This window comes from Zootermopsis nevadensis, unplaced genomic scaffold (genome assembly GCF_977971745.1).
Source record: "Zootermopsis nevadensis isolate Lab colony 2312 unplaced genomic scaffold, Znev_1.0 Znev_ptg000027l, whole genome shotgun sequence".
Taxonomy (NCBI): Eukaryota; Metazoa; Arthropoda; class Insecta; order Blattodea; family Termopsidae; genus Zootermopsis; species Zootermopsis nevadensis.
In genome coordinates this window covers 4955144-4972576 of record NW_028259159.1, presented here as the reverse complement: position 1 = coordinate 4972576, position 17433 = coordinate 4955144, and the positions used below count along the sequence as shown (strand labels likewise).

General features: G+C 36.1%; 1 protein-coding gene across 3 annotated transcripts in view; it reads right to left on the bottom strand.

The window, feature by feature from the left end:
- Nucleotides 1-1121: 1121 nt before the first annotated feature.
- The window catches only part of LOC110834658 (uncharacterized), a 193637-nt gene continuing 177325 nt past the window's right edge, over nucleotides 1122-17433 (bottom strand). For 2 of the 3 annotated variants that reach the window (XR_015537270.1, XR_015537271.1), the window contains 2 exons: nucleotides 4146-4361; nucleotides 1122-3069 (listed from right to left, as the gene is read on the bottom strand). Coding sequence is in view for 1 of the 3 variants with exons in the window: in XM_022074054.2 (XP_021929746.2) it covers nucleotides 4252-4361 (110 nt within the window). In the remaining 2 variants the exon portion in view is untranslated. Of the gene's footprint in view, nucleotides 3070-3721; nucleotides 4362-17433 lie in introns of those variants that run through there. The other variant, XM_022074054.2, reaches the window with a different exon arrangement.

The window sequence follows — 17433 nt, the reverse complement described above, 5'->3', positions numbered from 1 at the left end:
AATTCCCTCTTATAACGCATATATTACCCTTCTCTCTGTTTTTTTCTGAATGTCCAGATTTACATACAAATTTATTGCAACACAGGGGTACAAATACTTAACGCCCTATTATTTTATCAACAGATTAATAATTTTCACTTCCCTCTGCCAGTTCCCTTTTATAGACAGTTTTCCGTTTCAAAATTCCTTCGAACTCTTTCCAAAAACCCTGCATTATTTCAGTTTCACGTCACTTCAGAAATGGTGTTTTATTTTTGCAAGATCTTACGTAAGAATGCTGATGTTTGAAAGTAAACTCTCCTTTTTTTAAAACGCGACACTTAATTTAGAATTGTGATAACGTGATATTTACATAAGTAACAAAACATAAACAAAGCTTTGAGGTAAGAATTATACATATTCACTTCAAGTAACAAATGTTCATAGTAATATAAAACTGGCATATTCAATAGTTCTCTCTCACTTTTTTGCGAGTTTTAAGTCTTACTAAGACATGATTTCGTTCAAAATAAACTACTGAAATCTACTGGACACGTCAACGACAGAATATTAAAAAAATAAATCATTCGTTCTCCTATATTTATTTGAAATATTTCAAATGTATAAAAAATATTTCAGTCACTGAAAAACATGTCTGCGGGAATGTTTAGAAGTTCACTCTGGCATTACTAGACAGGATGCTGTTATAAATTTCTACATTCTTTTCATTTAACAGCTTGAACTAACATTTATCATCTAATAGTGAAAGTAGCAATACAGATTTTTCCTTTGTATATTAAGAACTAAAATAACAAGTATGGAAGATAAGAAATATCGATTATTTTTAGTAAGTTTTGTTTGTTTAATTCAGAGAGCACCGTTATCAGCTTAGTTTTAATGTTTCTCATACAAAAGTTACTAAGTAATTAGCAATAACAGAACACATAATTTAACTTCTTTTATATTAATATTTATATTCCTTTTTTAAATGGACAGTTACATAAGTATATCGTAAACACGATAAATCACTGAATACTTTAGGAACCACTGATTTTTAATTTTTCATGCAGAACATCGATATTAAACACGTTTAAATTTTATTCACAATTTAAACATTTTTTATAGAAGTCATTAACATTAACTGATTATTATGTACCAATAACATGTGCCTGTTAATAATCCTCAGAATTCAATTGTAACAAAATGATTTTCTATATTGTAACGTGGTCTACGTACGAGAATTTGCCACTAAATGCTTGAAAAGGATGAACTAACTAATAAATTCTAAATGCTTTGTCGAAGGATGTTTGATGTTATAACGTATTCCGATGTACGGTAACTGATAAATGTTGAGTCGAATGTACTTTGTGTACCAAGCTTCGTATCAGATTAAAGCAATTAGAGGCTGAGAAGCGAGCAGAAATGCGAGTAGTAAATGGTTGTTAAGTTACTGGGAAGAGGTAATTTATATTAAGGAGTGAAGGAATGACTTCAGCAGTGTCTGATCGGCGGCTGTATATGTAATGCAACCAGTTATAAAGGAGGTCTTTTGAATCACTGATAAATAAAATGCCCAACGTCTGGTTTCATAAAGAAAACTGGTTAATTTTGTGATCTCTCCTTTCAGCATTCCTTTTCAATGTTTTTTTTCGCTAAATAAATTTCGCGTGCTTTGTACTCGCAAGGAAATATACATCCACATTTATGTCACCGCAGTTATTTAACACAGAAGAACAGTCTGTTTATGAACAGGAAACATACACTCCAGCTTCTTGTGGCTATTCGCCACGTAATTCACATCTTCTCCACAAGGGAATTTAAGAAATAGATAGACGGATTCGTGTCCTCCTAAGACTTCAAGATGATTTTTACCAAGTTGTGTCTGAATTACACAAATAAAAATCTTTGTCGACGTTTCCTATAAACATGTATTTTCTCTTCCTTACATCGCAGAATTCCTCTTATTCACTCTTATATGTGGGAAAATTGAACTGCATTTCTCAGACATGTTTCACTTTTAGAAGTTCTGATTCTTAACCAACTGCCATGCTTTTTTCCCCCAAGTTTCAGTCCTCAGAGTTCAGAATTGTTTTACTCCATAACAAAATACACGGAGAGTTCATAACACTGTATCGAAAGCAATATTTCAGCTTCGATGTCTTTTAAATAATACGTATGTTTTATTCACTAGTATTTACACATATTCTTAAAATTTGTGCCACATCAAAGCCCAGTTAGAATGTTGGATAAAATTTGAAGACAGATATTTTGCAAGTCTGTTTGTTGGTTACGTTTCTGGTTTCTGTTACACTTTATTATTACGAAATGTGGGCCACGTTTGTAATCACGCACTACATTTAGGAAGAAAACTTTGGTCTCTCTAATTGGACGACAAATATTTTATAAAATTTAGGCCTTTAACACCAGGCCAAGTATATTAATAAATACGCAAGACTGTAATTTATTTTATATGAAAAGACGAAGTTCAGATTCTGCTTAAAAAAAAATCTGCGCAATGTTTATATCTCCTTAAAGCAGCACATTACATTAAATTATTGAAGCACGATATACATCTTGTTGTTCATTCATGTTTATGTAAACATTAATTATAACAAATGTGTCATATGAGCCGTATTCTTCTATTGAATGTGCGTGTTACACAAAACATGCATCACATGATATACAAAACGCACACTGAGTGTCATTTGAATATAAGAAGCAACATTTCTTCTCTCAAAGCTAAATTTTCATTCAGTACACTTTATGATGAGAATAATGACTTCATTGTGGACAGACGTAGTGCAAGTTATTTTCTGATAGTTTAAATACTTTTGCTTTCAAACGTTTATTCTAATCTGAAAAAAATGTGGATAGAGTTGAAGCCGCTGGATTTTATGAATAACACAAACACTGGGTCACAAATCTGTACGTTCGTTCACTACTTAATTTTCAGTTTGAACGAAATAAAATATAAACACAATTTTTAATTGATAAAAGATGTCTTCATCAGTTTAAATAAATGTTATAACGTGGACTATTTTTTTTTACTTTCCTTCTCTTCTCAGATGATATTTTAGTTGGTTGTATCTCCTGAAATATAGAATTTAAGACTTGCATTTTGCTGTTACGTAAAAATTATTTTTTTATCTAGAACAAAACACACTCGTTTCCCCATAAATGACGGAACTCAAATATTGGTCGTAATTTACCTACACATGATTAAATTGACAAAACATATTACTTTTCAAAGTAATATTAATTTTATCGGACGTTTAGTGGATGCTGGCGAAACAAGTGACATAGATCGACCAAAATGATCGAAGTTTTAAAAGAATAATTTGTATATTCAATTTATTAAATATCAGTAATTTGATCGAGCAATTGCATAAGAACATTTACATCTTAAGTACAGCAAAGGTACAAAGTCAACTATAGATAATTTTATATTGAAAACTTTATATTGAAATATTTACACTCTATTGTATGAGGAAAGCCAAGATTTTAAATTGACAACGTACATAAATGCCATCTTTTCGGAACATTCTTACATACGTTTCATAAATGAAAGAATTACAAATTTTGTTAAAAAATAATCTTAAAAATATAATATAAATGTTTATATGTTAATATATTACATAATAATAACATTACAAATTTATTTAATGTGTTCAATACACATTTTCAAAAGAAACAAAGAAATAACGAATCACAATTAATTTTTAAGGAATTCATCTCTGTTCAAAATCACTAGTTTCTCGCGCATTACACATTTAATTCTTGGTTCAAAACTCATAAATTGAATTCTGTAACAATATTTGATCCTTATTAACAGGAAAGTACCATACTTATTCTTATTAATAAACTCATATTTCACTTAAGCCACTTAATTACTCTTAAATGCCTGCATTTATGAATTTCGCAATGAGATTTCACAGAAAATACGTCACAGTTATTTCTAACAGAAATGTGCAACGCCTTTGTTTATAAAATAGAGGCAAAAATTTGTCTGCAACAGCAATGTTTTCGTTTGAACATCTATAACAAGCCAGAATTGAAAATAAGATTTTCAAAAACATTGTAGTAATGAATTTAACAGTTCGTAACAGCAAAATTTTGTTGCCGTGAATTTATTTGGTGGGGGGGAAAACGAGTGATTGGAAACTTACTTCGTGCTCTGAACGCGTATTACGTGCTGTCCGCGTGCGAGGCAACGTGCTTCCGACGGATAAGACGGCAGCGTTCACACTGAATAGACAGACTGCGGGACGCTCACTACCACTCGCGGCTCCGCCCGAACCACGGCGTCGGAGGGGTGCAAAGGTGAAGAGACGCCTGTAGTCGGTCGGGTACGTTCGATTCAGACAAGCTCCGCGCAGTCAACACTTCAAAAAAAAAAAGCGTTCGATCTCTCTGAATGATCGGCTAATCTGTCATCGCCATCACATCTATGATACACAGGTCTACTGTCGCGTTAAAGAAAAACCAAATAATTTATAAAATCTTGATATAGTCTGCTTAAAATTTATGTTACAATCAGCAAACTACGGTCTGTTAATTGTGGAACACACTAAGGGCTGTTCCATATTATTGCACGACTGTTAATCTCGACTGCTGTGTTCCGCAAGAAGATAATCTTAACTGAAGGAAGTTGGTATCAGAACTGTAAATTAGCAGGAAATGTCATGACTGGGAATTATTTCCAATCTCTTCCGTGGTAAATATCTAAAGTTTGACAAATTTTTTTTAATTTTTCCCACACGTCCAGAGATCCCCTGGATAAAAATCCGTTTAATTTGTACTCGTATATTCTAATCGTACGACAGGCGAAAATGATTTAGGTTAGGTTGACCACGTGAGAAACCTAAGCGTGCATGAGTGTATAACATCAGAATCTGTCAAATCGATTCTCCGTTTGAAGCTATTCAGGTAATTGTTACCTTGGGAATCCTATCAGCCTTTCGCACGACCTCCATCTTGGAGAACCACGATTTCATACTGAGATCACAATCTCACAAATAGATTGCCTTGCGCCCTGAATTATATTCATTAAAATTGTCAGAATCCTCGTCGACTGAGAAATCGGAGAATCTGTAACAGGCGACAGCTTTACTGACGAAAATTATGATTACGAACTTAACGAAATATTGTTTGTTTGTTTTTGAAAGATGTTCATCCAGCTCAGAACAGAAACAGGCAGGGTTTAAGCGAACACGGTAATTAATATTTGATTTCTATAAAAGCAGGGAATTTCTTGATCAGCTGATTAAATATAAAACATTTCAAGTACGGTCAATCACGACTCATTCATCAGCATCTAATAAAATTATTTTACACGGTCTGAATTTTATATCGCATGGTAATGACTTTCATTCTGTACAGTAGGTAGCTTCATTTTATAAGTTGCTTTTTTTTTTTGCTGGAGACATGCCCCTAAACGTCTGTACCCCACAGAACCCCACCCTGCCCTGGAGTGCAGGAGCTTTCATTTCCGTGAACAAAACAAAGAGAAATCGGACCACCGCGCATGCGTCTACCGCTCACAAACACAACATACAGTACATTAAAACAGTAAAACATAAACGCATAGTTAGATCTGAAATTATAGCCTTGGTAAAATAATTCTTTAGTTATTTATGGTGTCTTTTAAATGATTTGTGATTAGCGCAGAGTATGCATTAATCTGGAAAATAAAAGTTCTGGTTCATTTCAAGGCATCCACTTGGTGGGGCGGAGGAAAATAACGAAAATATTAATTTCAGATAACCAATCACCACCAGAATTAACATGAAAACATTGCTAACGCCAAACTACTGCTATTCGTTGTGTTTATTTACTGATGATTCGGGAATAATTAATTTGAAATTATTTTCCTCGACATTGCACGAAACGAGGCAACCAAACGAAGTTCACTAAACAGAGAGCCCTTCTTAAGAAACTATTTGAAGCAATTAAACGCGATAAAGCCTATTCGAGCCATTAGCCACGTTACAATTGTCCAAATTTCTAAGGCTGAAAATTTATCGCATTAATTTGAAGGTATTTAGCCCAAAGAAATACTCTTTAGATTAAGCTGCAGTACGGATTCAGTAACCGATATAACTGATTGTATTCCTGAAGATAACTTTTCTCCCGTGCTTCTGGACCAAATGAATTTATCTGATAACGAAGCCGAGGTTCCACTTCACTCATCGCGTTCCATTTCGTGTAAGATTCCTTATGAAGCTCATAATGTCAGACTGCACTTAATTAAATCTTCCTGTGGAGTATCTTCTCTGCGTGATCGAGAAAAAAATAAAGAACTGGTAACACAGACCACTACTCGCAAGACAGTGCATTACTTAGGCACCTGGATGGAAATAAGATTCCACTGACTGATATAACAGACAACGAAAATGATGGTAAAACTTAAAAGGTTAAAAGAGGCAAAGGACAATATCGAAACAGAAAGTAGAAAATACAAGACAGAGGGCCAAATGTAAGAAACAAAGAGAGGATTAGAAAGACAGAGACAGAAAGATATATCGTATTAATTTAATTTTGCAATTCACTGAGGAAACTTCACTCTGCATTTTAGTCTATAAAACAAGAGAATTGCAGCTCAAGAGGATTTTTCTGCTCCAGTGTGAACGGGTGTCTAATCTGCAATATCGTAATGGCTTTACATGAGGGAATACGCACAGTACTTTTAAGAGTAGAGTATTTCATTGTACGGGAGATCGTTCACATTTTTAAAGCTTAAGTTGTCTTCAATTTGTATTTAAATACATAAACGGTTTTTATGAGTTATAATTTAGTAACAGCAGAATCAATACGCATAGCTCATGTTTACTGTCGGTTTGTTATTAGACCAATTATATAACCTCTAAGCAGTATCAGAAAAGGTCACTAAATCACCAAGTTTAACACCCAACTCAACTTAAAAAGTTAGTATGGTAATTAATAGCACATACAATATTTATATCCGGTCTCCATAAAATATTTCTCCGAGAGGACAAAAACAATTATAAGTTTCAATAAGTCATATGGTCAAAATCGAAACTTTAGATTAAGCTACCAACTAAGTAACTAATTACACTGTGCAAAGTAATCCTTGAGAGCTTTGTAGTTACTTCGTTACTCAAGAAATAACCATGATATATAAAACTACCATTATTCTCTATCCATTAAAGTTTCCTTGTTCAAAGTTGAGCGCCTACACTTTATGATTGATATGAAGTTTTATAAATTGCGTTTTTCACAAAATATTAAATTGGTGATCAAATCGGCAACAATAACGTGGGGGAGACAAGTATCAGCCTAAAGAAAATTAAGAAATGTTACAAAATTTGAAAAGAAAATGTGAAGATAAGAGACACTTTGTAATGCACTAGCGAATGGGAGAATAGCACGAAGTGGCTTTTTTGTGGATTGTATTCACGTGGCTCAAGGACGTATCCACTGTTGGATACCTTCGAACATGGTAATAAATCTCCAGATTCCACAAAAAAACCAAAAATTCCTCGACTACCTGAGCGAGTCAAGAATGATTGTGCTTCACGAGGCTAATGAAATACGGCATCCTAATGACTGAAGAATGAGACTCTGTACTTTGAACAATATCCCTAATCCGTCTACAGAAAATGCCAATCACATCCGCGAATCCCTGCCTTTTATTTCAGAATGCCAGCCGTCACACCACAAGCCACTCTGCCCCTTATACCAAAGCCAATACTTTTTTAATTAACTTCAATGCGAACAGGAAACAGAGCCTAAAACCTTGGGCATCAAACCCCATAAAACCCTTTAAAGTTGCTTAATTACAAATCTGACACAGTGGTGTTAAACAGAATTCAATTGTTTTACGGTAGTACGGAATGAACTGAAAGTATTTGTTTTTCTCACCTTTGACTTCCTTTTGCCTGTAATGTACTAAGTATCTCCAAATAGACAACTGTGGCTTAAAGGGACGACATTGTGTGGGCTGTAATCATTGTCAAATTGGATTATAAATTTAATTTTTTCCTAGTTACATGGAACTCGGAATTACGTCATCATAGTACAAAATTCGCATATTTCAGTGTCAAGTTTAAAATAAATTTTTTTTTAGAAGCTAATTATTCAAATTCAATTTTCATTTCTTCCCGACTTGATTCAACTGTGTCCCTATAAAGACCAGCGGCCAATCGTAACACGAAAATAAATACTGACCGTTTCTTAGAAAGAGGACAATTTCTTTACAAATCTGGGCGACTATCAAATTGTAAACATGGATTCTGGCAGATGGACTTATAGTATGAGTAGTTGTTCTAGTCCTTACGTTATTTTTTAAAAAATTTCAAATGGTACCTGACAATACATACCGAATATCACAGCTTGCAATGGCACTGCTCATCAAATTAATTATTTAACTTGTGTTGGGCAAGGCCGTGGTCTAGGGAACACGGAGTTTTCCTCCGGGGGCTTCCCCGGTTTCTCCGTGGCATCCCAACAATTACTCCATTCACACACAGAAGAAGGCAATGGCAAACCACTTCTGGATCATCTGCCAAGAACGTATATGAACAGGTCCCAGTCCGAGAAAAGGATGGAAGGATCCTGTTCATATGGACCTGTCGTCAGACAGAACACTAAACAATAATAAGATGAGGTGGTCTAGCTGTTAGAACGCTGGCCTTGTAATCCTGGGGTCTGGGGTTCGATTCCCGGCGGTGCCCGAATTTATAACTTGTGTTGGGCAAGGCCGTGGTCTAGGCAACACGGAGTTTTCCTCCGTGGCATCCCAACAATTACTCCATTCACACACAGAAGAAGGCAATGGCAAACCACTTCTGGATCATCTGCCAAGAACGTATATGAACAGGTCCCAGTCCGAGAAAAGGATGGAAGGATCCTGTTCATATGGACCTGTCGTCAGACAGAACACTAAATAATAATATAATAATAATAATAATTGTTTCTTAGTACGTAGTTTGGTGGAGAAAAGCCACCCGCCTCTCTTACTAAGCTGTCGTATTAGCTCAATTGGCATTCCTGTTCGTTCCCAATGTTTTCGCGCGAGAACTAGACCAAACGCTCATAACATAATTACTCACGTCTCTCTTTGAAAATAAGGATACTTTACAGTGTAAAGCGCTGGATGTTTCTTCTTCTTAAAATTCTATTGATCAATTATACAGAAGCTTTAAAGTACCATCAAAATGTTCTTACATTCTCACAAATTGGACACTGAATGTTACATTAAGGATTTATTACATAGTTTAATTTGGCCAACGTGCAAATAAAATAATTAATTACTATTCACAACACGTACAGTCAATATATTTAATTGCTTTCTGTTTCCATAATCACTGATGTAGGTGGCTTTAGAATTAGACTTACCGATGTAACCATCAGCGTGTTAATAACTTAAATTAGTAACTGCAGATAAATTACGTACAATTAAATACCAGAATTTAATTCACAGTTCAAAAAAATGTAATAAAACCAGATTTATCGATAAACAATATTAATTGGAAACAGAGACAGCAATTTTACTCCACTGCGTATATTATAAAAAAATATGAGCAAGGTCAACATTATTGAATATGAAATGAGAACGCATGTGTTATCTTAAAGTTAAAACGTCGTAATTAAAGTCGCTGTGAAACTTAGGACAAACGTGTGGACGCCTGTAACGCATGAAAGATAATATGATTCACCTCACTGTATCGAAAGTGATGTCCGACAAACGAAAATTGGCGTGACCAAGTAAAAGAAGGAAAACTAATTAAAGAAATACACTGTATAACAGAGAATAGTGTAATAGCGGGCACATGTGCCAAAGGTACAAGAGCGCAGAAGGAAAAATCATAAGTTGATCCGCCTTGTAAAAACATGGATGTTCGCCTGTAATGAGATCTAATTTTCAGTCAGGTGAGATTTCAGATTCTCACGGCGACAAGAATGAAGATGACTACTGTCTTCTAGGATGTTGCGAGATGCAGACTGGAAGAGATTTACCGACGTCTCCGGCGTAATTTCTATTTTCATTGTCATCGACCTGATGATAGAGACAGCAAGCACCTCTAAAACTTCGATAAACTTATACCAGATTATATGGTGCAACATCCCAAAAGACAGCCATTTTTATTTTTCACTTCTGAATATAGTGAATACATAAATATATTTATACTAGCTCTCTGTTCATATTATTCATTACACAAAACAAGAAAGTTCAGGAATAAAGATGCATTATGTATGTGGAAAGGAGCTGAGAAATAATAAATTAATATTCAGCCGATCTACTGCCATCGTAAGGATGGAATGCTCTCAACATTTCACTGGCGACGGAAGAAACAGAATATGGATATGTGAAAATATCAAGTAGCAGAAATGATGTCGGTATCCGAGAAACAATTTCAATATCGGAATGTACCGGAGCTCAAAAGATCCAAATATATTATTTCTGTTGGGCTGAAAACTTATTAAAGAGGAGTGATGAAATATTTTATCAGTAATATATACAAAATATTTCAAACTAGTTTCTACCAACTGTAAAAGAACAAAAGCTTTTCTGAGGATGTAACAGCGCGTTCAGCTAGTCCACCACTTTTTTTTTTTCCTTTTCAAATATTCCAATATCCGTTTTTAATAATCCTCCAATAGAAATTACAAAGGCATAAATATTACATAAGGTCTGCCGCCAAAAATATTTGTTTTCGCATGTTAAGTGGGTTAACATTTTAAACTCGGTTGTCTGAATCCAATTATAATGGCAACCGAAAACTTTTTGAGTATATTTCAATTCACTCTTTTGTTCATGTCCCAGATGAAGATTTAAAACACATAATTTATATTTACTGATTACTCTCAAAGTATATGAACCAACAACCCACTACAAGGAACCCGAGAACTCCAATTAGATATGTTCTTTACAATAGCAGATAAATTTAGCAGATCATTTTTGTACCAGTATCAGAATAAATGTTTCAAAATTTAATATGACACAGTAAAACTGCCTCATCTTTTAAGAGTTTATATAAACTGTCAACAGCGTAGTTGCTAAGTTGTTACAGGCTGAAAGTCTTACTTCATGAAAAGGAATGCATTTGACTGGCAAATCACGCAGTTCATCTGTCGCGAAAATTACAATAAATATTTGGGTTCGAGAGTCTTCACGATTTGCAGCAGACGGGAGAAGAGAGTAGATATTCCAGTATTTTTTTTTTCGACAGAATAAATGCATCATAAGTCTAGAATTAATTCCGCAGGATCGAGTCATTTCTCTAAGCCCAGAATGTCCCAATTTTAATAAATTTTTAAATGCGTGTCTAACACTTTCTTGTGTTCTGCTGCTTTTCATTTATGTTAAATGAAGTTTAAACGCGTTCCAATAAAATTTCGTATTTATATGTTCTTGAGGGAAAAGAGAGGAAATAAAATTGTATCTTAAGTCTTTGCCTGGAATTAGTAAAATTATCTGGTTATGTCCCCCCCCCCCCCCCAAAAAAAAAAAAATGCGGTGGCCTCTGAAACAGTCGCCTCTTTCCAAACGGTCCTTAGTAGACACTGAGTTTGACGTACCCAGTCAGTGAACAGCGTTTTACATATACATAAAACGCTGCACACCAACAAAGCGACTACTGAATTATTAATATTTATAAAAGGGTTCGAATTAACTATACTTATTCCATAGGTAGATCTTTCATCAAGATGTTAATTATGGCTTACCATTCAGGCTATTTATGAATTATAAATGTGTTTCGAGTACAGTGAGGCTGTTTTAAATCCGTAAAAGAGCAACCACTGAGTACCATACTTTCTGTTAAAGGATCTCAGAACAAAGTGGATAAAAGTAACGCATAATGAGGAGGTCTCTATTTATTTACCCGTGTTTCAGCTCGAAAACTACTGGGCAGATTTCGATTACATATGGGATTTAATCTAAGCACTTCGTCAAATTTAGGTTTGAAGTAAAAGATATCGAACACACCTGCTAATTGTGAGGGGTTAGCTTTGTTGTCAGAGTCCCTTAGTTCGACGTTGTGTGACTTTTTTTTTTACCGGAGCTGGTACAATAGGGTGGGAAATGAAGCGGCTTGTTGCTTCATCTTATCTGATGCTTGATTGCGTCACAGTCACTCATTTCTTTGTTGGTGTCGGGAGAAGAAAGAGTGTTCCAGGCTGGGGGTTTGAGAGTTCTGAGCAAGCAAAGAGATCTGGATTATTTAAACACTACGGGGATGGAGAAATGTCCACAGTGGAGACACATAAGAGCTCCTTTAAGAGAACAGGAAGAGAGGGAAAGAGAATAATGAATGGAATATGAAAGGTGGAGAGATAAAAAGGATTCTCGGGTTCAGGGAAGAAGACGGATGCTGGGTGCGTGGTAGGAAAGATTGTCACATGATGAGAGATAAACCAATCAGCGTCCGTCAGTTTTCCTTCTGCTGTAGGCTTCCTCTGGTGGTTTCACAACTTAGTATATTTTTGTACGTAAATAAAGTGTTTCGAGTGACAGTCTGGTCTTCGCGACGTGGTGGTGTCTACAGTGATCTTAAAAATAAATGACTGAAGACCCAAGCGATGCGTTTTGAAAGACAAGCTGGGGACTTAGTCCAAAAGTTATATAATTGTTTTAAGCAAAAAAGTGAAGAGTGGCCGATTTACGTACAAAATTGTTGTCAAGTTCTAAGAACGCTCTCAGCTGCATGGTGTGTTCAGCACAGTGGTGCAAAGTCTAAGGGAATTCTTTATAAAAAAAAAATTATTTTATAACTCCGCGTGTTTCAGCGACACAGTTTGCCAGTAACCCACCATTTTGTTTCGGTTCTCTGATACTTGTTGTCATGGTAACGAATGCACAGTTGTATTCGCGTTAGGGCTGAAGTCAGAATCAATGAGACAGTATACAAGTCTCTTCGAAATGATGTGCTACGTAAAAAGTAATTGTAGTCATCAATTATTCTGAAAATTAAACAACCTATAAGTTCCCATGGTAATTATATGGAAGCAAGTGTTCACAGGCTCCATAACGGAGTTGGACTCGATGTTTCTAGAAAACAAACAAACAGACGGTGGTACAAGTTCTAAACGAAAAACCAGATAACATTACGAATTAGCATCCACGAGCAAACAGCTATAATGTAAAACTAGCAGTAGATGTATACTGCATGGACAGGCCTGTAAACCCATAGGTAAAGCCGAATAATAATAATATAATCGATAATAAACTATAATCGAATTAATAACAGTAAAATGTGCATTCTTACAATGCATAACATTCTCCAAATGTACATTCAATTTTATTCATTTCGTTTCAGCGGCTTATCATGAAAATATATAGTCTCAGTCGTAATCAATGAACTGACACTACTAGGTATACAGAAGGCATTCCATTTCGACAGCAAAAACGTATATGAAAATCTTCATTAATTAAACTTATTCAGAGGAGAGGAGATGAGAGGAGCTTTAATTTCATAAACAGCGCCAAAGAAACAAATTTTCTGTGAACAAATATTATTACTAGCTACCCTTTTTGTTACCAAATATGGTCAAACCTGATAACAAATTAATTATACGACTCTAATATATGAAGGTAACTGAAGACAATATAGACATCCACGTATTTAATTCAACGCATTACTTTCATATGTATTCTGGAGGTACCAGGTTTGAATCTTAGAATGTTTAGCCCAGGGGTGGCCAACCCGCGGCCCGCGGGCCGCATGTGGCCCGCGTTGAACATTTTTCCGGCCCGCGAGATTCATCACACTTTTACAAAATATATTTATTTTATAATGGCCAAAGTAGTGAAAACCAATGTGTTAAAAAAATACATTATTTGTGCATCCATATATTCAAAAATTATCTGTCGAAATTATGAGAAAAAATTAACTTTGATTTTAAAATAATATTCTTGCGAATATATGACAGATATTGCCTGTTTTATTCATGAGTTTACAGTTATGAGTTTTGGTTCAATTTACACCTGCGAATCGTTTTTTTCGAAAATGAAATTGACCAAACACAAAACACGCTCAAACATAACGGACGCTAACCTGCAACACCAATTACGATGTGCAAATACCCAAATTGAGATCGATTTGCAAAAGCTAAGTGAAAGAGTGGAGAAACAAATATCGCACTAGTAAAATAAATATTTTTTAATGATTTCATTATTTTTATTTCATTCATATTTATATATTTTTTATATTTAATTTTTAGTGCTATATATTTCTTTACAATGTACGCTTAGTATCATTATTATTATATTATCTATGTTTACATGTAAGAATAATAGTAAACACAATAATAATAACTCATTATGTTTCAATTTTTCACTCCAAAAAAATGTCTATAGTGTATCTAAATCTAATATGGGGATATATAATTTTATATGTGGCCCGCGGAGTTATGATGCATTTCCAGGAGTGGCCAACCCAATAGCTAAACTTTAGCCGATGCATTAGCTAAGGCTGCAGTTGGTTTTCCTCAGTGGTCCCAGGCAAATTCTGCGACAGGTTCCTCAAATAGGCCACACCCGCCTTCTCTGATTCCCTGTCTCTTCAACATTCATTATCATCTATCCATATTTTTCTACAACGTAATTTCTTTAGCTGAAACACTAGAGTTAAATAAATCAGTAATAAAATGATTCACCGTATAATGACATGAAATAAAATTTTAATTAAATTTCTCATAAGCCGTTCTAAGTTTGAAAAACTGCACATCTTAAAAAATATACCTGTCTTTAATTTCTCCTCCTGCCTTCGTATCTGTATCTAGTGAATAAAAAAAAATAACACTAAATATTTTATCTTTACAATTTGTAATCTATCCATGAATTGTATTTTACGCGCAATTTAATGCTTTTAAATTTTCAGAGATCTCAAAACACAACCGTCTCTGACGTAACGGGCGTATACGAAAGAAGGATAAGACGGATTTAATATTCTACTATAAAGGCGGTCCAATTTATCATGTCATATGAAAAAAAAGCAGTCAAACCTGAAACTGAAAGTAGCAACTCGGATTGTATTTGGAATATTGCTACATTTGCAATTCGTCTACTTTCGAAGACTTCATTCTTCATATGCTGAAAGTTAATGTTAGCATCCAGAACCTACTCCTTTAGAGACTTATGAATATACTCCCTCTTGACACTCAACCTTACTTCAGAATCGAACAGCTCGTGTATCGGCTATAAACAGGGCCTGTCCTTTGCATTATAAATCTTTAAGTACGCCATATATTCAACTGAGAGATTCGATATTGTGTTCGTTTGAGCACAGAAATTTGTAGAGAATGAATATAAAATCCTTGGAGGATCAAATACGTATATACAGACGCTCCACGACTTACACAATCATTCCGTTCCGGAAGGGATTCCGCGAATTTTTCTTAAGTCAAATTCGTTACTGTAAAAAAAATTGGCCGTATGTATGCATGTTGCGTGTTTCTGAATGTCAGAGCTTTGTAAGGAAAATAAATTAAAAACGTAAACTATGAAATCACGAAAAAAAATTCATTGTAGGCATAGAAAAGACAATTAGAAGAACAGAGTTCCTAGGTCCTGACCTGCCATGCCTCGAGACCATTTCCTAATCACAATTTCAGACAATGCTATTTGTTCCGCTAAAAGGGAAGGGCGTGTCCCCATGCAGAGTCGTCTGCACGTGTGATTGAGTAAAAGGAAGACCGGCTTTATGTACTAGTATCAGTCAAAGAGTGACCTCAATTACTCATTCTAACTTCGCACGACCGGAAGACAACCATTCGTCACTTGAACAGAGACATCTCAGGCTTGGTCTGCTCGCAAGATAGAATACATAAAGAGCCTCAGAGGAGGGTTATACAGAGTGTCCACTTTAAAAGCATATCGGTTTTTGAGTAGGTCATCACTTATTTAAATATCTTTACGGCATTGATAATCCATGTTAAGACCATGACGGATGATATAACGAGAAGAATAATGAAGATTTCTGTCTTCTGGGTTGTTGCGCTGTGTAGTCTGGTCGATGTTAACCAACGTTTCAGAGGTCATACTGCCTCCATCATCAGAGTATGAAGATTTCTGTCTTCTGGGTTGTTGCGCCGTGCAGTCTGGTCGATGTTAACCAACGTTTCAGAGGCCATACTGCCTCCGTCATCAGAGTATGAAGATTTCTGTCTTCTGGGTTGTTGCGCCGTGCAGTCTGGTCGATGTTAACCAACGTTTCAGAGGCCATACTGCCTCCGTCATCAGAGTATGAAGATTTCTGTCTTCTGGGTTGTTGCGCCGTGCAGTCTGGTCGATGTTAACCAACGTTTCAGAGGCCATACTGCCTCCGTCATCAGAGTATGAAGATTTCTGTCTTCTGGGTTGTTGCGCAGTGTAGTCTGGTCGATGTTAACCAACGTTTCAGAGGTCATACTGCCTCCGTCATCAGAGTATGAAGATTTCTGTCTTCTGGGTTGTTGCGCCGTGCAGTCTGGTCGATGTTAACCAACGTTTCAGAGGCCATACTGCCTCCGTCATCAGAGTATGAAGATTTCTGTCTTCTGGGTTGTTGCGCTGTGTAGTCTGGTAGATGTTTACCAACGTTTCGGAGGTCATACTGCCTCCATCATCAGGGCGATGAGTATGAAGATTTCTGTCTTCTGGGTTGTTGCGCTGTGTAGTCTGGTCGATGTTTACCAACGTTTCGGAGGTCATACTGCCTCCATCATCAGGGCGATGAGTATGAAGATTTCTGTCTTCTGGGTTGTTGCGCTGTGTAGTCTGGTCGATGTTTACCAACGTTTCAGAGGTCATACTGCCTCCGTCATCAGAGTATGAAGATTTCCGTCTTCTCGGTTGTTGCGCTGTGTAGTCTGGTCGATGTTAACCAACGTTTCAGAGGTCATACTGCCTCCGTCATCAGAGTATGAAGATTTCTGTCTTCTGGGTTGTTGCGCCGTGCAGTCTGGTCGATGTTAACCAACGTTTCAGAGGCCATACTGCCTCCGTCATCAGAGTATGAAGATTTCTGTCTTCTGGGTTGTTGCGCTGTGTAGTCTGGTAAATGTTTACCAACGTTTCGGAGGTCATACTGCCTCCATCATCAGGGCGATGAGTATGAAGATTTCTGTCTTCTGGGTTGTTGCGCTGTGTAGTCTGGTCGATGTTTACCAACGTTTCGGAGGTCATACTGCCTCCATCATCAGGGCGATGAGTATGAAGATTTCTGTCTTCTGGGTTGTTGCGCTGTGTAGTCTGGTCGATGTTTACCAACGTTTCGGAGGTCATACTGCCTCCATCATCAGGGCGATGAGTATGAAGATTTCTGTCTTCTGGGTTGTTGCGCTGTGTAGTCTGGTCGATGTTAACCAACGTTTCAGAGGTCATACTGCCTCCATCATCAGGGCGATGAGTATGAAGATTCCTGTCTTTGGGTTGTTGCGCCGTGTAGTCTGGTCGATGTTTACCAATGTTTCAGACGTCCTTGCTGCTGCCATCATCAGAGCCCTTAAACT